General features: G+C 31.9%; 1 protein-coding gene across 1 annotated transcript; it reads left to right on the top strand.

Annotated features, from left to right (window-relative positions):
- Positions 1-964: 964 nt before the first annotated feature.
- LOC137926807 (zonadhesin-like) lies at positions 965-21,911 on the top strand. The gene is made up of 19 exons (XM_068770517.1): positions 965-1,007; positions 2,035-2,229; positions 3,094-3,288; positions 4,102-4,284; positions 5,201-5,398; positions 6,706-6,900; positions 8,325-8,498; positions 9,466-9,654; positions 10,232-10,429; positions 12,108-12,302; positions 13,300-13,494; positions 13,837-14,019; positions 15,076-15,273; positions 16,442-16,636; positions 17,077-17,250; positions 17,669-17,857; positions 19,197-19,394; positions 20,510-20,704; positions 21,843-21,911. The coding sequence occupies exons 1-19, from the start codon at positions 965-967 to the stop codon at positions 21,899-21,901; spliced, it is 3,351 nt and encodes a 1,116-aa protein (XP_068626618.1). The 3' UTR covers positions 21,902-21,911.
- The last annotated feature ends 4,145 nt before the right edge of the window (positions 21,912-26,056 follow it).

Here is a 26,056-nt window from a genome sequence, read left to right as displayed (position 1 = left end):
TAATAGTCTTATGAGAGTGTCGAAAAACCCTCAATAATAAATGATATTAAAAAAGAGAGAGACATATCTCACGATCAAACTTTTTTATGCATAATTTAAATAACATCACCACTGGTAGCAAGCCATACATAAAAATCATTGAAAAACCAGCATGTCCCAGACCAAAAAACCTAAAGTATATACGTACGGTATTTGTTAATCTCCACTTACGTCTCACTGCATGTAAGGTTACACTCTGATGAAATTAGTTGCCTCGTTTTTAATTCAAATTAATAAAATTAAAAAAAAATTATATGTATATTAATGTATTCAAAATTCATAGAGAACTCTTTCGTTAATTCTATTTAGGAATAAACAGCTGTTTCTATAAATTAAATACACTTTTAAAACTTCTTAAACTTCTTAGCAAGGAGGTTTAAATCATTGAAGCCATTAAAAAAAAAAACAAATTCTTTTAACATGTCAGTATTTTAATTTAACGCGGTTATTTCCCGTTTGTGATGACTCATCCGCATCAAACTTGTCATGGACATATCCATTAATACTCAGAAATCATTGTGTACAACTTGGGCGAGTGTTATAGCCATAATCAACAGTTTATAAACAATAATATAATATGTAGACAGTAGATGTAAATTTTTTTTAAATTTTTAAACTACATCTTTGACTTCACATTGTATGGCATCTCATTTTACTATTTATCTAAAGACTCAAGGTATAAAGTTTTTTTAAAGTAACATCAACTTTTAATCATGTGTAAAGAAGTATAAAATGTGTTGTGATATGAAAATCGTGTTTCGAAACTAAATATATTCTCTTGATTCGAAACCTGTGGTGTTTAAATTTCATTGTTGGATCAGATGTTTACTATATTTACTAAGTAAATTTTCGTGATATAAACGTTTACACTTTTTTTATTTTCCAGTCGTATTCAGGTATCATGTTAATTTTTTACACATTATTGATGCCTTTGGCTGTCGCATATTCTCAATGCCTTGATGAACGAAGTGAGTATGTATTTTTAACTTTATTAATTAATGCAATTACTTTCGTCTTTAAAAAGTTAACAAATTCTTTAGGGGTATGGGTGTACGCATATATAATAAAGTTCCACCAGTTTTAAATCTAAAATTAAAAGTGTATTATCAAATAAAACTTATTATAGCATTCAATAGTTTTTACTGGATCGAAATGTGCGTAACTTGGTTTGTTGACTCATTTACATGATTGACATTAAAATGTAAACATGAAAAAAATAATTAAATTTCATTTAAAAGAGCAACTGTCGTTGGTATTTTTTTTAATATTTTTTTTTTATTATCTACTTATTTTAAGCTTATTCTGATTATAATATAAAATACTTGTTTACTCTTTAAATAAATTACATTTACTGATTAATATACTAAGAACACTAAGTTTCATCATCATTACAGTGATACAACGTCCACTGCTTGTTATAGGCCTTTTTTCCTATAGATTCATAATAGGACCAGTAGGAAGAGGCTTCAATCCAGGGTGGACAGAACAAATTGTTAAGGTCTTCTTGTGGGTAGACGTGGTCTTTACTTCAGAACCACGAGGCCCCAAATACAATTTAATTATTGTGATTTAAGCCGTCTCCTTAAATTTTGAAGTAACTTTTAACGACAGTAAATTTTTTTATACTTAAATAATATTTACGAATAAAAATTTAGATTTAAATTTTTTTGCAATTACGCAGAGCGACGAGAAACTTTTCTGAAATTGGCCACTTACAGAGTATGATATTAAAAAAGTAATAACCGCTTACAAAAATGGAATAATCTAGAGCTAAATTTTGGCTTTTCACGCCGAAAATAGTTTACATTGTATTTTAGACAATGAACAGTACAATTAAGTTACATCTTACTATATTGTAATTTAAAGTACATTTAACGAAGTGGAAACTGACAAATGTATTTAAATAATTCTGCTAACCATTAAATTTTAAATTATTTAATTTAATTTTTAGTTTCATATTGAAAATGAAATTAAATATTTAGAAAATGTTTTCAGATCCGCCTATTGGTTGCGGCGTTAATGAAGAATACTATAAATGTAAAATATCATGCCCCCCTAAATTCTGTAACATTTCTTATACTGAATATGCGTGCACAGAAGAGTACAAATGTGAACCTGGTTGTGATTGTAAGGAAAACTACCTAAGAGATACAGAAGGAATTTGTGTTTTAAATGAAGACTGCCCTCCTCGTACGTACCGCTTCATATATATACCATCTTTCTTGTAATAAATGTTGGTGGGTGCCGTTATAGTGAGTAATTTGATTCGAGTTTTCATAAAATTAGGCTCTACAGGCGTTCTTTTCGTGATTGAAATAACATAATTCGTATGCGATAATAATTTAAAAATACCAACTAAATGAAAGGAGTTATTACGTAAACTCCTTTTAATTTGTAATCTTCGGTATTTTATATAAACCATTCCATTATCAATAAAAAAAATCAATATGTGTTTCAACCTAATTTTCTCCAATTATAAATTAAACTCTTGGGGCCCAGTGATATATAAATTTATTTAAATCAAAATTCCCCATTTTTTCCTTTTTTTACACAAAGTAGACGTTATGTTTTTGTAATGTCTCTCTCTCTCTCGACTTTTTTTTTTCAAGAAAAATGTATATTCCCAAAGAGTGCATCACGCGATCAAAATCATTAGGTTAAGTCAAATAAATATTGATGAATTCTTAAAAAAAAACTTATCCAAAAAAAGTACACTTAGTATAAATTAGTGACATTTACGTATTTCTAATGAAAAAGTTATTTATCAATTATAATTTTTTTTATTTCCTCTAATGGAATATCTTTGTTTGTATTAGCAAGGAAATATTATTTAAAGATCAAGATTATAATTAAAGTTCATAAATAACACAGAATTTTTTTATATTATATCGTTAATAAAAATTAACTTTCTTACATTTTATAATAATTGTAATATGATATTAATAGAGAGAAAATTATGTATAAGGGAATACCTGTTAATGTATGGTAATTTAAATCAGAAAAGGATAAGGTGTGTTTTTATTTTTAATTTCGGAATTTTTATTTTTATTACAGCTCCTCCGCCGATTATTTGTGGTGATAATGAAATCGAAAGTATATGTATAAAGACTTGTCCGCCCGACTCCTGTGACTTTGATCTTCAGCTTATGGATTGCAGACCGAGTGGTTGCGTCCGGGGTTGTAATTGTATCGATAATTATTTACGAGATTCCAATGGAAAATGTATCCCTAAAGAACAATGTCCGAAGAGTAAGTAAAGAAAAATGTTATTTCAACTGTGTGTATATACATGTAAATATGCGTTCGCCCGTAATGTCATAAGTGTATTTATAGAGGAGTTTAGTTCTCTCTCTACGTAATTGAAGTTTAGTGTCTACTTCAAACATTTCGACGAAGGTCAGTTTAGTCTTGTACGGACGATAAATCCTAAAACTTGTTCTTGGGAAAATGAAAATTCAAATATCATTTGAAAGCAAATCGACGTGATTTTAAAACGAGAAATCACGTATAAACACATCTTTATTTTTATTGTGTTATTATCATTATTTAAATTAGCTCATCAGCAAATAGATGAGACTAAAAGTCTACAGAAATTAATGGAGATTAAATAGAGATAAATTTACTTTAAGCGCAGAAAATAATTACGTTATGAAAGTCTTTTACAAAATTACAGGTAGAATTTTATCGACAACTATTATTAGCAAAACTATGAGCCTTGTTTCTAGAAAATCCCAGTAATTAGATCCCTAGACTTCTTTATTCACAACGCACCATGTAGATTTAAGTGCTATTCCGTGCAGATGTACTTATCTGTTGTCAACCAGGTGCGTAGGATTTCTTATTGAACATTTTACAGCGTTCGTAACCTACTAATAATATAAGTATAAAATTACCTACGTAGAGATTTTGCATAGATTTTTATTGCAAGATATATTCATTAATTGTTTATAGCTTACGGAACTGTATAAACTTATTACCACAAACGCAATGTATTATTTACGTTTCTATATATAGATATACTGTTATACATAATATAGTGTGTGGATTAATATGAATTTACAGATCCTTTCTCATGTGATGGCAATGCAACATATATAGATTGCCCTTCACCCTGTCCGTCTACGTGTCAATCGCCAAATGAGAGATATTGTAAGAAGAAATGCGAAGCCCAGGGCTGCCAATGTAATCCTTCTTATCTTTTATCAAAAATTAATGGCGAATGTATTTTGCCAAAGGATTGTCCAGGTACAATTATATTTTTATTAATATGTTAAATTATGATATGTACAAAAAAAAAACTAGTACGAAGACATTTTGACAAATATAATGGGGCAATTATTATAAAGAGAGCAGTGGTAGTCCAGTGGTAGAGGAATAAGACGTGCAATTCGAGGTGACGAGTTCGATTCCCGAGATACAATGTTATATAATCCACTTTGTGCATTAATTATATAGGAGTGCCACTGCAAACAAACAACTTTCAAAAGGATGGGCAGCAGCGATCACTGCGTACCATTATACGACATAGTGATCGCCAAATCATCTGCCAAGCGTAGCGATTATTATCGTCTATAGATATCTTTAGGTTAGGCTTATGCCTTGCAGTTGGCGTCTATGGGTTGAAACTACAACGACAAATTGTTATAAATGCGAAATACAAATTTGCTTTTTTGTTGCTACCACGATGTGTTTTATGCCGCAAAGTAAGTGCTAATACATTAGGTTTTTCCTTTGAAATTGCATATTCTTAGTACTGTTAACTCTGATCATAAACATAAGGTATTTTGGCTTAAAATTAATATATTAAGAAAAGCTAATACAAACTTGTTTCAAAAGATGTTTTTCTGATATCTTTTGAGTTTCAACTCTGAAGGAACGATGTTGTCGAGTCATTTTTAAGTAATATTATGTGAATTTGGATTTCCATACAAATGAATGAAAAACCTTCCAAGTTCTGATCATTGATGGAATAGGTTCATATCATTATGACCCTTACATGACGACGACCCTTATTTGAATACGATATATTCAGATGGAGATAACTTAGAGCGGACCTCTGCCATCTCTGCCTCTGCTCAGTTTTTTGCGTAACATTGTATTCTCCTCTTCTTCTAAAAGTTACGAATACTAGGTTCACGCTTATATTATTTTTTAATTTCAGATGGTTACCCATGTTCACAAAACGAAACATTTGTGCCTTGCAATGTGAGATGTCCGGACAGCTATTGCCCAATAGATGACAGTCGTGCGATAATAGCTTGTGATCCACCCTACCCATGTCCTTCCGGATGTTCCTGCAAACTGAACTACAAGCTTAAGAGTGTTAAAGACCCTCGGTGTATTCTTACCGCGGAGTGTCGTAAGTAATTTATATAAATTGGCGACTCAACCAAGCGGTGTCCTTTTGCTGAGGCTATAGTTTATTAGCGAGATCTATCTACAGCGTCTGGAGTTACAGTCTTTCGACTATAATTCTATGGTTTTATTATATTATTATAATTTTAACAATCCTGGTTATTTCTTCTATATAAATATTTTTAATGATATGTTGAAGTAGTATAAGTATAATTGTAGCATTATAACAATTTAAGGGAACAGGGGATGATTCTATACAATTTTCAATGACGAATTATATTTCGTACTTTCCTTAACCGATGAAAAATATTGTTTAGGTAGGAAATATTGCAGAGCTATTTCTTCTTTCGTACAAGGTACTAACTGCTTTTTGGCGGCACAAAGCATCTTGAATTTTTATTGCCCTTCATAAAGAAGTAGACGTATTAGACAACATTATGTGTATTATATTGTAGCTTTCATAACTATACTTATAATTGTGCATTATATATCTTAATAATAATTTAATATATTTACAAAAATATTATATAGGTATGAATTGACATGTTCATTAATACCAAGCTGTTTTAATGCTACCAATTTTTGAAATTGTGAAATCATATAAAACAATTTCATGCCAAGTTCAAGATATCTTTATTCTAGTAGATGAAGAGGTGTACATGCGCTTTTGAATCGACGATTATTTCCACATTAATAAGTAGTAAAATCACCGTCACGGAACGCGATTCTGTTGAGATGTTCCGATCAAAAACTCAATAGTTGTTCATTTATATGAAATTGAAAAAAATGATATGTACATTGTAAAATCAAGTGTTTAAATGTCCCAATAAACTAAGTTTCAAAAATACCCATTAATTAAAACTCTTGAGTGGTATAGTAATATTTACTTAATACTCATATACTCATAATTTTAGATTTAAAACTTAGAAAAGAATGGCCCAAGATATGTTATGGAACTTTAATATATATATGCGTACACTTAGACCCATGAAGAATTTGTTAAATTTTGGCGACTAAATTTAGGCGTTACGAGTTTATTTTAATATCTTATATTTTTTACGGGTCTGTTACTATCTTTTATAAATGATGGCACATAAATAGCATGCTAATAAAAAGAAATTGCGAAGCAAATGTTAGAATAACAATTATATTGCACAATCACTGAAAACACTAAGTCATTTAAGTCTTTGACGAATCCTACATAACTGCCAGTTGCTACCGGAGAGTGTCTACTAATGTTAGAAGGGCAAAGATCTTTATGTTTACTTGTATTAAATTTACTTCTGTATTTTTCTATTCATACGATTTTAGCACCTGTAAAATGTACAAGACCTAACGAGGAATTGAACACTTGTCCAACGTCGTGTCTCAAAGAAAATTGCGATGACCTCAATATTCAAGATACGGCATGTAGACCGTCGATGTTAAATTGTCAGCCACGGTGTACTTGCAAAGAAGGCTTTTATCGTAACAAATCGGGTACTTGCGTCTCAGCTGAGGAATGCTGTAAGTATCAAATTATGAAAAAATCTATTTTCTTTTTTTATTCATTCACCTGTAGGTGAGTAGAAGAATACAAAAATAGCTTAACTTATACATACTACAAGCGTGAAGTTATGATAGTATAATAAGAAATAGCATTTTCTAAAATGGAAGTACTACATTTTAAAATCTATTATTGTTTACTATCTGTCCCTGCAGACTGTACAGCCAGAAGTAATTGGCATGTTGCCTTTCAATATATAAAAAAACCAGGACAAACCTTGTCGTACGAACGTAAGGACGTCACTGGCCATCCCCACCCATCACTCTGATTTCTTTTCCTATTCCTTCACTGTCCATGCCGCAAGATTATGGAACGCTCTCCCCTACGAAGTACGTGATTGTCCATCATTTCCTGTATTTAAAAAGCGAGTCAAAGAGCACTATTTATCGCTAGTTGTCTAGTATATATAATATTTTTAGTTATATATGTATTTATGCTTATATTATGTATATATATTATTTATTATGCTTATTTATGTAAGTATATAATATGTAAGTATACATTTATGTTCATGTTAAGTATGTAATTATGGTCAAAAGTCGTATCTATTGTAAATATTTCAATTTAATTATTGTGCACGTTGTGTCTGCCTTACTTTTTATGAATCTCCTTCCGTAGGCCTACAGGAAGAAATTTCTGGTTAGAAATAAGTAGTGCCTGTTGTGTCAGTTATATTTGTATTGTTACTTTAGTGTTTTTATTGTGTACAATAAACTGTTAAATAAATAAATAAAATAAATATAAAAATAAATTAATATAACGTATTTCTTAGTTACCACATTATACAGGTTGATTGGAAACGGACTTAAAAACGTTGAAGCTTTTGCAAATGAGCTTTTCAATCACTCATTTAAAGCTTTTACGCGATCATCCTTTATGTATCGAGTATGTGCTGTAGTAAGAATTTCTTTGCAAGAATTATCTACGGGAATTGTTATATTTTTTAATAATAATTTTTGTCTTTATTAAACCTTTTGTCTATTACAGTATCTTGAAATTAAGTATAAAGTGAAAGCCGCCTTTGTACATTTCTATCCTTTCTTCTTTATACTACTTTAGTTTGTTTTTTCTGTTGTTACTTTAATATTATCTTCCCATATACGGCATTTTTACCTTCGCTTTGCAACGTAAAGATTAGTTCGAGGGTGTCTTTTTGGTGAAGGTGAACGCCAATGCATTGCAAGGAGGTCTCCTTACATCTGATACCCGGGTTGTTAGCCCAAAAGTTGAACGCAAAAGTCCATCGCGAAAAGGACCACACACTCTTTCGCTTTATACTTTGCAACCCGGAACCCGCACGGTGAATCCATGCAATGCTAAGATGTAATATCTCAAGATCGCAAATAAAGCATTGTTTGATTTTATTTTATTTTTTTAATATTAGTTCCAAAGAAGATATGCGACGTTCCATATGAATGTAGATCTACGTGCGCTGAACCAAATCCTCGAAACTGTGACCATGAAAGCACAACCGAAAATATCCATGGTTGTAAATGCAAACCAGGATTTGTGCTCACACATAAACACGGAAAATGTGTAAAAATTGAAAACTGTCCGCGTATGTATTTGTTATTTAATTTTAATATATTGTCGGCTTACAGCTATAAAATTTTGAATTTACTCACCAAGAACGAACGTTATACGAGTCATTAAATTTATATGACCATAATGCGCATAAAAGTCCTCTCTATCAAACATTTTAAATATTATGATGCTTCTTCAATAGACTATTTCCATATTAACATTTTAAGTTCTTTTTTTAACAAATATACTTCTTGGTAAATTATTAATTTTTATGCAAGTAAAAAAATGCTACTAAGCTTTCAAAATTAAGATACGATTTAAAAGAAAATACGTAATTTAAACTCACTCCGTAAATTAACTATTTAGTAAAACTAAATTAGTTATTTATTTATTAGAGAATACAATTAGAAAAATTAATCAATTTAGAAAAATTAATTTAGAATGTCTTAAAGTTATTGGATTTCAGAACAAATTTACGAACAAAACCGCTTGTATTTTTGTCACACATTGTCGTATATGATGTAAAAATTATCTTTATACTTCGGTATCTTTATCTTTAAAAAACTTAGTATTACAGAAACTAGTGCCTTTCTATTCGTAAGCTTAGCCTTTATTTAAAGCACAAACAATTAAGTTATATAATATTATAGATTCATAAGAAAATTTAAATATAGAATGAAAAACGATTGTTTTAAGGAGTGTGTACGTTTATGTGTCTGTTGTTTGTACGTGTGAGTTAAAAATTGTGACGATCGTACGTCACAGGTTTGTTTCCCGGCAAGAGCCTGCGACTTTCTATGAATGTTGTATATCACCATAGTCACACAGGCAATGTAAAGATATGACATTGAGAGACCGATGGACAAACTGCTTAAAAAAATGTTTCACCCACATAATCACATTGGACCTTGGTAGTGTTACAAGACCTTATGTTCTCTGCGAAATGAGGCTTGTCTTTAATGACTTCTTTAAATAACACAGACATCCCGTGTTACTTTCAGCGCAATCTGATTGCAATGGCGATAAAAATGCTACTCTAGCTGAATGTCCGCCGCCGTGTCTAGCTACTTGCCAATCTCCGTATGAAACGTCGTGCAAAATGAAATGTTTGGATGTAGGATGCAAATGTAAAGATGGGTTTATATTATCTGAATTAAATGGCGTTTGCATTGAACCTTCTCAATGTCCAGGTTAGCTATTCATTTTCTTATATTATAACTAACTATTAGAAATAGCTTCTATCTATACATGCCGGTTCATAGTTATCACTTCTTCATAATGGCCATGTCAATTAGAAGGAACGTTCATGTGCAACAGCTTAAAACAAACCACGGTGTGAGGTAAACAATAACCAGAGCCATCTATCGCCATTGATTGTATTAACAGCGCCCCGAACGCCATCTTGTATCAATCTTTAAGAACTTTGTAAGGAGTATTTTTTTATTACTTGCAAACAATGGCAAAACTGTAAAGAAGTGCCTCGTCGTCTAATTATTTATTCCAGGTATTCTTACAAATGTTAACAAAATTGGCATTGTTCAGTAATTCAGAAATAAACAAATTAAAATGCTGACGTTCAATAAGTTTTTACAGCGCTAGATTTCTTCGGCCCCTGTTATTGTGTTTAAATACTCGTGCGTTGTTCTCGTAAACTATGACACTATTCAAACCCATTCTTAACTTGTTGGCCTTTGCCGGCGATTCGCTTAATCTGATGTCGTATGTTTATATAAATATTTAACATGTTAAATAATTGTTTTATTACAGGTGGTAATCCATGTGGTACAAATGCGACGTTTGCAAGTTGTAATAACAAATGCCCTTATAATTATTGCCCGGTAGACGATTCGCCTCCTAACTATACATGCTTACCTCCTGCACATTGTCCTTCAGGCTGTATTTGCAAATTAAACCACAGAAAAAAAACTAGAGGAAGTAACAAATGCATACTCTCGTCTGATTGCCGTAAGTTCTCGTAATAATTTGGAAAAATAGTTTTATGCATGATTAGATGTATACTATTTAAAATTTAAAAAGAATTATCAATGATGCTTTAAGAAGCTTTACTAATGTGGTTAATGCTATGAGCTTTTGGAGTGGAGAGACTAGGTGGAAAGACCTTAACAAGGTCGACGAAGGATGTAGACAGGTTCCTACCGGTTCTATTGAAAATCTATGGAGGTGGCGTAGGCTTATAGATGATAATATATAATATATATAATATTATATATATGATATATATAATATAGACGAGAATTTTTTTGACGTAATTGCACCAGCCAATAGAAATCTATATAGATTGAGTTGCATTGACATCATTAAAATCTTGCTGTGAATTAAGATAGTCATCTCTTTAACTTTGTATTTTTACTCGATTCAGCTATCTACTTAGATAGGATACAGGTAACTTTACCTGCACAGTCCTAATTATTAAATTGAAATTTGAGAATATAGTTAGACCTGTTAATAAGATTTATTATTTCTTAATTTTAATGTAAATATTACACAAGGATACAAGATTTATGGTAAGAGATTGCTTAACTAAGTTTCGTAAGGATTTTTTAAAAATAGTTATCAAAACAAAATAATTTTTATGAAAGCCATTCTTTTTATTGTATGTTATGAAAGAGTAAAGTTTGGCAAGCTGACATACAGTTATACATACAATTGTCGTCACTTTCATCAGACATTTTTATTATGGCAAATTGGTGTGATTATTTTGTTAATTACGTACGTACGTAATAAACGTGTAATTAATTGCTTTTATATTTTATAATCTGTCTTTAACATAGCTTCATAGAACATTACCGAGTGGTGATAAATCGCATAATCGATAATGTGAATTATTAATATCGTAAAAATTATGCGATTGGTAAATTTGGTTTGTTATAAACAGATTAAGTGGTATGGGATTGAGAATTGCACGCGTTGATCGCGGGTTCGTTTTCCGCGATACAATCTTTGATAATTTACGCTTTGTGCATTGTACATAGGATTGGCACTGCTAACAAACACGTTTCCAAAAGATGGATAACAGCGTCATCCGCGTATTATAATATCACACTGCGATCACCAAACCGCTTGCCTAGCATGGCGATAATGGTATATCTACTTATAACACATCTTTGGAGTGCCTATACATTGCAGTAGAAATACATTATGTCAATGGCAATAAGATATATAACACTTTTTTTGAATCGACAACGACGACACCTATTGATATTATGGTTTTTGAAAACCCTGTACATATATGTCGGAGAATACGTCTTTAAATATTTTAGTATAGTGTCCAAATTTATTTTTGTAATTACTTGCATTTGTTGACATTGCAACACGTGTCAAGCTATCCGAAAGAAAGATAACGCATAAGTTATATTTAATTCATTATTACCATCACGACAGGCGATAGATACTAACTGCAAGATTCCCCCGTCCAAAGATAGCCATAATAAAAGGTCTTAGATCCATACCTTCTACCTCCGGTCCTGGTCGCCACTTGATAACGTGAACAGAAATAGTCGTATTAATTACTTAATAAAAATTAAACAGAATACAATTCAAACCATCAAGCCCCACTTGTACTATCCCATATTTATTTCCTAATAAACAACAAGTTATTCACAAATAAAATATTTCCACACAGCTCCAGTTAACTGTACAAGACCTAATGAAGTTTGGTCACCTTGCCCTTCTGCATGTCTAAGGGAATCTTGCCAAGACGCGGGAAAAAAACCGATTGTTTGCAATACGCTCGTGTTAAACTGTCAGCCGAAGTGTATTTGCAGGCCGGACACTTACAGGGATAAAAACAATATTTGTGTACCCGTTGAAGAATGTCGTAAGTAAATTTTCCTTACTCCATAAAAATGGTGACTCTTTTGTAGACTACTGTACACTTTTACAAAATCTTCATCGTCATGTTTCTGTATGAACATGAAAAAAAATTCTAAAATTTATTAAACATAAATCAAAATACAAGTCCGGGGTACAAGAAATTTAATTTGATTAAAGAGCTCAGAAAAATAATTGCTCTGTTTATGGTATTGTGAACTATTCTGTAAATGATAATAAAAAAACGAAAACCCTAATGAGCGTGTGAGGACGCGTTTAAAGCCTACGTAGCTTTAAGTTGAAAGAAGCAATTACACAAAAACTCACTCTGATTATACTTTTAAACAAACAAACAAACAAAAGAAATGACTTGACTTTATAAATAAAAAAATAACCAAATTTAGTACAAATAAGACGAGAAGTTATTTAATGCATCTTTACACTTCATAAATACAGATGAATAGAAATATGCTGCTAGTATCAGAGCGGTGGTAGCCCAGCACTAGAGGATTGAGACTTGCGATCGTAGGTTGTGGGTTAGATTCTTATATACTCTACACTTAGAGCATTTTTTACATACGATTGCCACTGCTCAAAAACAAGTTTCCGGAGGATTGTTAGCAACGCCCTCTGCATAACATTATATTTCGACACTGCGATTGCCAATGTGCCTGTCAAGCGTGGTGATTATGGTATATCTTACTATATACGACGACGACTAGTAGATTATCTTATTGACTAAATTTAATCATACTGTCATGTTACAATACAATAATTTTATTATTATCATAATAAGACTACATTTGGAAGGTACAAAATGTATTACGAATATTGTAATTAATTTCTAATTAATTATGCACAATTTTACCTACAACAATCTAATATATTTTGTTTAGAGTAATATACTTTAAAGTAAACGCAATAAAATTATGAAAGTTACCATACTTTTAATAACTTTTTATAACGAAAGAAATAAAAATGTGAATATTTTTTTTTAATTTCAGCCCCTCCGCCAATTGTTTGTGGCGAGAATGAAGTTGCAACGAATTGTAAAAAAAATTGTCCACCCGATACATGCGAGATGCGCAATCAAGTCCAGTTTTGTAAGCGAAAGGATTGCCAAAGAGGTTGTGATTGTATCGAAAATTACTTTAAAGATTCAAATGGAAAATGTATACCGAAAGAACAATGTCCAAATGGTCAGTACAATTTTTATATGTTTATTTTCACTATAAATCTTTATCATAAGCACCCTCTTGTTAAGAAGTCTGTTAAAACATTTGTTATTAAAATATGATATGGATAAAACAGCTAGTAAATTTAATAATCATATTCTGTAGTTTTTAAATTTACAAACAAGAATTTTTTTAAGAAAGTTTTTAAACTAATTTACGAATAAAAATATTTCCGAGAATTTAACTAGAGTACGGCTCTAATTAAAGCATTTCTACTTAGCACACTGAAAACTTGTTAAGAAAATAAAATTAAAGTAAATTAAACTTTAGTGAAGTGAATACTTTAATATTAAATATATTTTACAGAACAAATGACCTGTGATAATAACTCTACGTATATTAGCTGCCCTTCTCCGTGTCCTTCTTCTTGCCAAGCACCAAATGAGGGATTCTGTAAAAAGCAATGTCAACCCAACGGTTGTCAGTGTAAACCATCTTATCTTCTTTCAAAACCTAAAGGACAATGTATTTTGCCGCAGGATTGTTCGGGTAAAATTATAACTTCATAATGCTTGGTAGTAAAGGAATTAACACAATAAATTGTTTTTCAGAACAGAATAAGTTAAAACGATGTAATATATAGTTTTAATAAATTGAGACAGTAAAGTTTTATACATATATATGTTGATCATTTATCAAAGATTCCAATCACATTTTAGAAAAAATTAAGTCTAATTCGCTAATAACGTGTCGGACTTCGAGATTTAAACTCGCAATTTTCTCCATATAGACTGTATCATAATCCCATAAAAAATAATTCAGTTTTGTTAAATCGTCCACTCTGAGCGACCAATAAGCAGAAAAATTTCCAAAAATACGCGATGACAGTTTGTTTGCGATAAATTCATTGTTTCTATTGCTGTGTGACCTCTTCTCAATCGTATTTTGATCGATATTGTGCCCATTGCGAAATGCCTTGACGAAATTATTGAGCAGCCTCTTTTCTGCGCTTTCCTCAGGGCATTAGTAATGAATAATGCTGTTATAGACTTGACTTGATTAGCTCAGCGGGTAGTTGATCATGCACGGAGTTTTTTATCATTTACTTTTCCTACAACCTGTTGTTTGTTGAAGTTCTCTCGTTGTTCATTAGATAAAAATACCTTAATATCTAATCATTGGTCGAGCTAAGTTTCCGCATCTTGTTTGAGCGTCTTGCTGTTTATGGTATACGTAGCATTTTCTTCCAACGCCAAATTTCAAAGCTTTCAATGTTTTGTCAAGCTGCTGTAAGAATTGACCATGTGTTAACGCTGTAAAGGTATATCAAAACATAACCGTTCTCAAGAGACCTATGGTTGTGTTCGAGCTCCTATTTAAATTTTTCAAACAAAGTGTTTTGTTTAGACAAAGTGTTTGTTTAAAACCTTTTACATTTTTCCACTACGAACCAAACCAATTATTTATTTAACTTTTATAACCTTTCATATGTAAGATAATTTATTTTTTTAAATAAAAATTACTTCGCTTCGACTGAATTGAATGTTTAGTTTATTGGTATAAGAAATATTTCACTATTATGTTAATTACACTACTTAATTTTAGATGGCTACCCGTGTCCACAAAACGAGACATTTGTGGCCTGCAATATACAGTGTCCAAACAGTTACTGTCCGGTAGACGATAGACTTGGAACGCTTATATGTGATCCACCATTCCGCTGCCCTTCTGGGTGTTCTTGTAAACTTAATTACAAGAGAAAGAGTATTAAAGATAGGCAATGCATACTTGCTACCGAATGCCGTAAGTATTGAAGAGTTCATAAATATGAAATATTATTGATGCTAAAATATTATAAATTAAAAACTTTGTATCACATTGGCCGTTTATGGATTTGGGCAAAATGAGAATCATTCGACAGATAAGTGAAAAGAGCGACCTGTTGATTTATGTTTACGTTGATTACATTTAATTCATATTGAGAAATCGCGCTAGTGACTATAGATTTCTAATAGGTCGTGTTAAAAGCAGCCAGCGTACAGCGTCTTCCGAAAATAATTTATCGGCATCTCCCTATTTACAAGAGAAAAAGTATGACGTTCTCTTTTACGAAAAAGTTAACTGAAACAAATATAAATAAAATCTGTTATCATGAAAATATTTATTTGTATTTAAGAGGCCATTGTAAAAACATCTATTTATATCTCGTTCGAAAAAGCTCTAGCAGTCGCAGGGGGATGGTACCATCTACGTAGCAAATATATTATTCAATAATTTTTGTATAGGATAGTCGTCTTTTCAGCCTATAAACATCCTCTGCAAGACATAGGCCTCTCCCATATCTATAGGGGGATGTAATGTGTCTATAAACCAAGAAGACACAATTACGAAAACACTTTCTCGTCACTTCATGCCTTAAAACGAGAGCCTACATATAATGTGTGTTAATAGTGATGATTGACAGTGTTGAAATATGATATTTCGTCATGTGCCTTATTTGCTAGCTCACAGTAGCTGATAGAGCCACACAAAGGGCCATGCTCGGAATTTCTTTACGATATCGAATTAAGAATGAAGAGATCCGTATACGAACGGAAGTAACCGACATAAGCCAGAGAATTGGTAAGTAGAAGTAGTAGTAGGTAGGCCACGCATCGTGCATACCAAGTAGCTGTTGGGGTCTTAAGTTTCTGGAGAAGAGACCGCTGACAGAACGTAAGACTTTCAGCTTGTTAAGTTGGTTGAAAGATCCTTGATGCAGGCCGCTTATAACCGATCTAATAAATATATACGGGAGACTCATGTTCAGCATTGAACGTTCTACGGATAAAACTATAATGACGATGCTAATGCCTATATGTGGAGTGTATATTGCTAGTTATTTGTTAAAAAATTGTCTTCTAGAGTTAAAGATATGTATATTTTAATATACCAATTTAAATAACAAAAAATAATTTTGTTAAAATTTTAGCACCAGTAAAATGCACACGGCCTAACGAGGAATGGAACACGTGTCCAACGTCATGTCTAAAGGAAAATTGTAACGATCTAAAATTGAAAAATACGGCATGCAAGCCTTCGAGAACTAACTGTCAGCCTCGATGTGCTTGTAAAGAGGGCTTTTATCGGAACGAATCAAGAATCTGCGTCCCGGCTTCGGAATGTTGTACGTATTTAAGAATTTATAAGAAAATAAATTTGAATTTTACTCACAAAATTGAAATTCTAACATATTTCACTTTAAGCAAATTAATAATTTGATAAATTGGTCAGCTCCTCTCTCAAAATCTCTTATAAACCTAAAAAGAAAGTATAGATGTTTCGAAAAATTAATTAACCTTAGAAAACCTCATCTTTGACATAAACAATTATATTAGAAATCATCAATGATTATTTATTTACGCACTAGAAAAAATAACTGTTTATTACATTGCTTTCTAATCTCTATATAAAGTAGAATTGACTATTCATAGGTAATATAAGACTACTTATATTGAGTCAGCTCGTGTCTTATAAAACTTACAATATTATTTTCTATTTTCTTTTTTTTATTCTTATATTATTTGTCTTCTTTTTGGTATAAAAAATATTAATAGAATGCATTAGTTCCAACAGATACCTGTGACATTCCTAATGAATGCAGAGCGACCTGTGCCCAACCAAATCCTAAAAATTGCCCTTACGTTGCTTCATCTGAGAATATCAAAGGTTGTAAATGTCAGCCAGGATATATATTGTCGGAAAAAAATGGCGATTGCGTGAAAATTGAAGACTGTCCTCGTAAGTATCTATCCAATATATAAGAAGTCTTTTAATAATTCTATCAATTCATTAAAATTAAAAAAAAAACCTGTTATCTACGAAAAGAAATTTTTTAAGATAAATGAAAAAACACACACACGCATACGCACACACACAAGCAGAAATAAATAATTACACTGACATATAAATACAAGCTCTCATATACGCACAAAATCTCATTTTTGTATTACAAAATCTCGTGTAGTATGCAGTAGATACCCTTATAAGAGCGTCCAATTGCTTGCCCATTACTTGGACTTGGTTGTTTTGTTCTCGCAAATGAAAAAATAATTGTAGACTTTTCTATACGTATTAAGTTTGCAAAAAGTATATCGGTTATAAATTACATTTGCCTTGACTTTCGCTTCTGTAATTCTGACCAAGGTAAATTTTCCAGCGCAAAAAGCCTGCAATGGTGACTTGAATGCTCGTATAGCCGAATGTCCACCGCCCTGCCCGTCTACTTGCCAGTTCCCAAATGAGGCACCCTGTAAAAAGAAATGCTTGGACGTTGGTTGCAAGTGCAAAGATGGATTTATACTGTCAGAATTAAACGGAATTTGTATTCCACCGAAAAACTGCTCAGGTTAGTTGTTATTGTAAAATATTATTATTACATTACAAAGTCGATTATAAATCGTAATATTTTGCATATTAGGTACAGTATTTCGGCATTAATAAAATAAATAATCAATAAATAGTAGCTTCGTTGTTAGCTTTGTCTTCTCCTTGATCAATTACGACAAAGTAAATCAGAGATTTATGAATCCCTAGTGGAATTTGCGGTGGTAACCTAGTGGTAGAGCAGTAGGACTTTCAACAGTAGTTCGCGGGATCGATTGTAGAGATACCTACATACTTTAAGAAGAAATCCGAAGCCCAATGTTGCCTATGCAATCCATCTTAATTTTTTATCAAAATAATGATGATTGTGTCTTGCCTAAGAATTGTCCGAATGAATTTCAAACGAATATATTTTTATTATTGTATTAAATTAATATATGTACAAAAAATTACCACAAAGTTATTTTGGAAACTTGAATAGGTTAATTATTAGAAAAGAGAGCAGTGGTAGCCCAGGGGTAGATGAATGACACTTGCGATTGTAGATTGCGAATTCGATTGTCGTGATACAATCTTGTATAATTTGCACTTTGTGTATTAATTATACACGATTGATAGTTCACAAACAAGTTTCCAAAGAACGGGTAGCAGCGTCCACAGTGTACCATAATACCACACTGGTATAATGCCTGCCAAGCGGGGCGATTGGTATATCCACCCATAGATATCTTAAGGGGACGCATATGATTTGCAGTAGGAGTCTATGTGCTGAAACGACTTTTTGATGGCCTTACCTTAATTAGTCAAAACGATTACAGGTTTTTAAATTAATAATGAACTATAGTTCACCTTAATAGGTCATTTGATAATAATCCAGAATGATGGACGATCACGGAGAATTAATTAGATCAAAATGTTGCAATTTAAATTTTTAATTAACATAAATATGTATGTTTTACTAACTTCCCACATTGATCACGTACTGACAAAAATATTTGATCAATCGTACTCGAAAGGATAAAAACGTTGTTACGTACACACCGTGTTTTCGAGAAAATTGAAAAGTTAAAAACAACCAATTGTTTTATTTGTACCGTGGTTTGTAAGAGAAAAAGTAAAGTTTAATTTTTTTTTCTTTTCATGGAAACTTTTTTCTTACTTTTACATTTATAAGAATTATAAAGTTGGTTTGAAAAGTTTCCCTAGCTGTTAAACACTTGATATACAATAGACCAATTCATTTACAAAGTTGCCGGTTTATGAAAAAAACAAAATTAAAAATCCTTACGGCTGCGCAAATACTTACCAATAGTCAAACGTTTTGCTTTTCTCGTATGCTTGTCATGCTGTTTTTATTACAGGTGGTGATCCGTGCGGAAAAAATGCTACGTTTTTAAGTTGTAATAGCAATTGTCCATACAACTACTGTCCAGTGGATGACTCTCCAACTGACTACACGTGCTCACCTCCTCCTAATTGTCCATCCGGTTGTGTGTGCAATATAAACCATAGAAAAAAAAGTATAGGTGAAACGGAATGTATTCTATCATCTGAATGTCGTAAGTAACTTAAATAATTGGAAGCTTGAATTTATTTATTTATTTATGCTCTTTACATTCCTTTATCCTTTGTTATCCTTACCTTATATTTAAATATAAATTAAATAAAAAAAAATATGTACGCTATTAAAAAAATATATATTATTATGGCATTCAAAAGTTTTGAGTTCATCGCAATGTGTAGAACTTTGTTTATTGACACATTTAGATGATTTGTGTATTAACATACTCACGAAAAATTGTTAAATTTCATTTAAAAGGACACGCATTGAGTTTCTGGCCGGCTCCTTTCAACAGATCTGCATTCCGCGCTACCAGGCATACTAATTATAATGTAAAAATAATCGACAACGATATTTGGAATTAAAATCGAACCAACCCAATGAAGTAGAAATACAATTGGAAGGTTTATAGCGTTTCGCGATTGTATACATACAACTTTTGTATGGGGCGGAATTTTATTAGCGAATATTATATTTTGTTTTATTAAGCAATAATGTATAATTATCTCATTATTTACAAATTAATAATTTCGACCGTAATGTGACGTAACAATAATTACGTATACGTAATTATTAAACATAATATTAAAAGACGGAGCTCCGCGGTTGATATAGAGTATAGCCCTTTCCGCGTGATCGAATCGCTTCTCTACAAAATTGAATCAGGAATAAAGAGATCCGTAGACGAATAAAAGTAACCGATATAGCCACAGGACTGACCACATAGCGCGCAGAACAGATGGCCGCTGAAGCCTTAAGAGTCGGATTTGGAGACAAGCTCGATATACGATCTCGTAAGGGCATCGACAAATACTGGCTGCAAGCCGCCTCCAACCGGTCGTATTGAAAGTTCTTGAGACTATATCTAACAAACGGTGGACGTCCTAAGATTGAAATAATGATGATGTTGATGATATAATATAGAAAAATATTTTACATTTGTTGAGAAAAAAAATGTATATGCTATTGTATGTTCGGTCACTGAAGGCTCCTATAACAATTAACTTAATTTCTACTCGTAAACTGTAGCTGTTTATGAGGACGGATGTAAAATTAATCACTCAATATTGTTACGTTGGTTGTTTTACAAGATATTACGTATATTATTTTCAGCACCAGTAAATTGCACAAGGCCCAACGAAGTCTGGGATCCCTGTCCCTCGGATTGTTTACAAGAAAATTGTGAGGACGCAGATAAGGAACCCAGTACATGCAATACATTTCTCTTGAATTGTCAACCAAAATGTGTTTGCAAGCCGAATACATTCAGAGATGAAAATAAAATATGTGTACCTGTTGAAGAGTGTCGTGAGTAAATTAATGATAAAATATTGTCTTGTACTAATACGTAGTGAATTAAAGTAGGTACTAGGTACAGCTTCAACTTTTCTTTATTTTGTTTTTGCTAACTCTGCAGACACTAGTCGCTACTAGAACCTTTTGACGTCAACGGCTAGCGGTTGAACGAGCAATGTACCTCGCCCCCTGCCACTTCAGACGAACGATTCTTAGATCTATGTCGGTGATATTGGTTCTACTGCGGATCTTCTCATTTCCGTTGGGCCCCCCACCAGGTGCACCGACAACGTGGTTAAGGTTGCGGTAAGTCGCAGAATGCGGGCAGCGCTGGCGAATCTCTCATTTTGGGGCCTCGTTGGAAAACTCACAGACGCTCAATAATCCATAGAAGTAAGAAGATAGTCAGGAATGAGGAGATCTGTAAGCTAAAGATGAAAACACAGGCCGCTTCCAATCGTTCCTATTGAAAAGATGTAGAAGAGGCCAGGTGTAAATGTCCTAATAATGGCCATAGAACTATCACAAATAATCAGTTTATCGTAATTAATAAATTTAATCCCCTTAATAAATAATTATTGAAGACAAATGTTTGCCTGCTTTGTATGTATTTTTAATTTATTGTTTGGTCTGTTTAGAAAAATAAAAGTATTCGTTTAACGTGCGAATGGACTCCGTACAAACTTGTAACAGCTTTAAAAGAGTGAATATGTAGTTCATTTGTCAACAAAATGCCTTAAAGTATCTATTTCTCATCAATCTGTATTATGTTATTAACTCTGAGATATGAAATATGTCTATTGAAATGCGGCTGATCGATTACTTTTGGTAGTACAAAGTCTGTAGGGATAGACAATAAATAACATTTAATTTTAATATATAGTAAAACGATTTTTGAAAACACTTTTTCTTGCAATATTTTCATTACGTTATTTATTATTTCTGAAACTATTGATTTTTGGACAGGGTGTACCATAAATTAATTGACAGCAAGTGAGTTATATATTTAACCCATTAAATCTATTATACCTACAACCAATCATTCTGTATATAAAAGCAGCCTTCCTCTTCAGTTTTATAAGGTTAAGGTTTGTGTAAGTGGATTTAAAATAATATTTTAGTATGTGATATAACAAATTTACATTTGCAGGAAATAAAAAGGAACCCGTGCCATGTAACGATGACGAAGAAGATCTCTTGTACGAGTAACATAAAAAAATCATAAACCATTAAAAAAATAATATTTTAGTGTTTATATACATAAATAATTTTTTTTATTCAACGGCTCCTTATTTCAGAATTTGATAAAGAAGAGTTCAGAAGTAGTTGTTGAAAAATATTTATTATTTTGTAAAGAACAGAAATTGAGAATATTTTTCAAAAAATTATCATTCATCTTCAAATGCCTTTGTGTGTTACTTAATCTATCATATTAAACTATAGGAAATAGTACCTAAGATTTAAAATGAGAGGACAATTATTTTCTTTCCTAGAGATCAATTATTGTCCCTCTCCCATAGTAACCCTTTTATCACGAGTAAGGAAAATGGGACTGAATATTAGGCAATTGACAATTGTGATTTCAAATTCCTTCTGGTATCAGTTCAGTTACATATTTATCAAGAATGCATACCAATTACCTTTAAGGTACTACAGACATTTATTTAGTAATAAACAACACACAGTTTATTCGATAATTTCAAAACATTCAAAACAAGATAAAATCGACTTTTGCGTGATTTAGTTATAAATTTGTTTAGTTAGTATCAATATGAAAGGTAATCTCTATGAAGATTTATATTTATCATTAATATGCAGTTTTTAATTCCGGCAGGTTTTACTCTGTTTATTGACAAAATTTGAAAAAAAAAAATTAATACATATAAGGATTAATTACAAGAGTAGATAATGCCAACGAGTTTACTACCATAAATCTTAGGTTTGATCTTCATTATTTAACATCGCCATAGTGCAAACAAATATAATAAATAAAACAATATCGATAAAAATAGCAATAACCCTTATCACGAATGTATTCCACCATCCATCCATCCCTTTTTCTTTATCGAACGAGTAGGAAGGCGGCACATTACTACTCTTACATTGTGTAGTTTCCTCGGAGACGTACCAAGCTTTTCGATTTAACGTTTCTGATCCGCACAGTCCGAGTGTGGAACGATCTGTCGGTTTCCTTATTTCCCGGGAAATATTCTCAAATCTCCTCAGCATCAAGGTGAATATGTATCTATGAAGTCTGCGTGTAGTTCAATCATGTCGTCGCTTGCCATCAGGGGAGTTGGTGGTCAAATGCAGACAAGTAAGAGTTAAATAAATACATTTAAAAAACTCTTAAGTTAAACGGTTTTTGATACCCATATTATGGTGGTTGTGGAAAAATATGTACCTAGTCCGCCATATTGGAACGCCATCTTGAATTTTAGATTTTGACATAATCATCGTGTTTTACTAGTGTAGCCCTTTCATTTGATACCCATATTGAGGGGGTTAAGAAAAAATATGTAATCCGCCATTTTGTATCGGCGGCTATCTTAGATTTATAATGTTATTGATTTTATTATATTATATTGTCATCTAAATTAAATGTGTGTACCAAATTTCAGATCAATCTGACAACGGGAAGGTGCTTAAATTTCAATTTCTAATTTTGACCCAAATAAATAAACAAATTCCGTACGGGTCGAACTAAATAAAACCGTTTAAAAATCACCTTTATTCCCGCATCACTATTTATATGTAGGGTTATGGTGTTGAATTTCTTCTCATTTGTTGCAGTTTTTAATTTGTTCTTAAAAGTTGCAAGTACTCAGACTTTAGTAACGGCAGCAGTAAGAATTTATTCGTTATAATTTTACTTACGTTATACAAAGTATTTATCTAATGTGCACATATGACGACTTATGTAAAAGAAAAAAACTTTTTGTACCTATCAGATGTGGAATGTTATAAAAGCATTGTTTACTCGTGCAGTGGAATGAGAAATAATATCCCAAAACTTTTTGCGGTATTTTAAAGCCGCAGTTTTTACGTGTTATTTTTTTATTGCTGTATGGCGAGCTTACCACAGTATGCGATATTCATGAACAGTCAGTGGTTACGTTCAAGCAGTTGAAATTGCCTCATTAATATTTCAACCTGCACTGTGGATTATTTCCCGCTTTTTCGTTTATACACAAGATCATTTTGGACCACTGGGAATTTAAGTGTTCGTGTGTTTTCTTAGAGACTGTATTCAACAATATACCTTCATATTTAACAATTATAATTTTAGGCAGTTTATTGTATAAATCTCTATAAGATAGGGAGAAATATCTCCATAAGGCAAGAAATCAATAATCCAGTCAAGAGTGAATAGGTTTCTTCTGGGAAAGCGTCGTAGACATCGTCATCACTTAACATCAGGTGGGACAGAGGATGCCTTGGCTTGCCTGAGTTTAGAGTAAAAAAAGATTTTTTCATTTACTTTAAAGGGTAAACGGTGATAGATATAGAAGATATAAATGAGTACGTATATGGTACACCTTATGCGACAATCGACAGTCTAGGAAATTTTAAATAATATTGTGATATTATAATAAGAAAAAGCCCTATTAAAATTCGGATTACATTTTATTATAGTTATACATTAATTCATGAAGAATCTTATTACAAAAGTAATTGTAATTTAAATTTGTTGTAAATATAGTAATCAAACTAGTAAAACGAAATAAAGATGAATTTATAAAATTATTGATGATTTTCAACCATTTTTAATTCATTACTATCGAATTCTATAATATAAAAAATTGGCATGGAACATTCGCGAATGTGGCAGCTCCGGCGTTCGCTTTAATTGAGAGGCAGATGTATTTTATGGCCAATAAAACGTATTGCGTGTCTGTTGGTTCAGGTATGCGATTAATTTATATATTATGTAAACACGGATAATGCCTATTTTCGAAATAAAATATCGGTTGGTCGCTGTATAAATATTTATTCAGGATTCATTATTAAAAACCGTTCCCAAGCGGATTAATGTGATCGCTTAAACGAAAATACGTAGTGTTCTTATAAAGAATTCTAATTAACAAGTATAATCATAAAATCCTTTATTAATTTGTCAATCTAATTTAAAATATTTTAGAAATTTACATATTGCTTTCATTTATTGCTAAATAGACATAATTTAGGTCATTGAAGTATCATATACCGTGTGTGAGCTGTGGTAGTCAAGCGGTAGAGGACTGAAACTTGCGTGATCGTCGATCTCGAGTTCGATTTCCGGGATACATATTTGAACAATTCACACTTTGTGTTTGTGTCCTTATTATTTTTGATTGCCATTTCTCACAAACAAGTTTACAGAGGATGGGCAGCAGCATCCTCTGCGTACCATAATATCACATTGCGATCGACAGCCCGCCTGCCAAACGTGGTGACTATAGTATATACCCCCGTAGATATCTTTGAGAGAAACCTTTGTCTTACAGAAACAACGAAACAAACACATATATGAATAAAGGCAAATAAATAAATCTTTATTCTCTGTAATGTTGTGTACAATACCTTAATAGCATTGTAATAATAAATATACTTGGGGAAATACGATAATATTCAACAAAATTTTCCTCAAACAAACATAATATTAAACAAAATTAAAATGATTACACTAGTACAAGGGGATTACCAAGTCCATTGCTATTAAATGCTAGTTAAAGACATGACTTTTGATCTGATTATATATGATTATACTAAATCTGGTAAGAAATATTGTTATGAGGAAAAACCCCTTTTTAAAATTACATTCAACATTTATGATTGTAATATACATGAAGCTAATTCAAAAGTTAACTCTTTTGGGTTCAGTAAAATATTTTAAACGTCGAAGCCAGTTATAAATACGCAATGGAATCAGGTGTTATTTTGCGGAATCAAGCGTTATGCACGACTACGACTGCATGTGCGGAAGTAGCTATATATTGGTCCTTTTCTCACTTAGGATGGACTTCCGCAAAATAACTCCTGATTCCATTAAATATTTAAGATCAGCATGCGTAGCTGAATAGGCGCGCTTATACATTATGCACGACTACGACTGCATGTGCCGAAGTAGCTTTATATTGGTCCTTTTCTTACAAAGTTATAAATACAGTTATGCGTTCTCTTCATGGAAAGTTTCAGTGAATCCAAATTATCATGACGTTTTAATTTCATTTCGTTTTTGTTTCAGTTTTATTAGCACGAAATACTTTCTGGATCTTAATATATTTATAATATGATCGGGATTCTAGTGTAACCAGTCTTCAGCCCTGTTGAAGTCTGATGCGTTTTTCCCAATAAAGCTTGGGTGAATAGAGCTTTATTACC

Source organism: Battus philenor, unplaced genomic scaffold, assembly GCF_028537555.1.
Source record: "Battus philenor isolate CCGP_79_NKW_IND1 unplaced genomic scaffold, ilBatPhil1.0.hap1 SCAF_10, whole genome shotgun sequence".
NCBI lineage: Eukaryota > Metazoa > Arthropoda > Insecta > Lepidoptera > Papilionidae > Battus > Battus philenor.
Note: the sequence above shows the minus strand (reverse complement) of the source record. Positions and strands in the feature narration are given on the sequence as shown.

Excerpts from the sequence above, each read along its gene's own strand:
- LOC137926807 (XM_068770517.1), top strand. The coding sequence starts at position 965 with ATGCCTTTGGCTGTCGCATATTCTCAATGCCTTGATGAACGAA. Across the intron at positions 2,230-3,093 it reads AAATGAAGACTGCCCTCCTC|CTCCTCCGCCGATTATTTGT; the intron begins GTACGTACCGCT and ends TTTTTATTACAG. Across the intron at positions 9,655-10,231 it reads TGAACCTTCTCAATGTCCAG|GTGGTAATCCATGTGGTACA; the intron begins GTTAGCTATTCA and ends GTTTTATTACAG.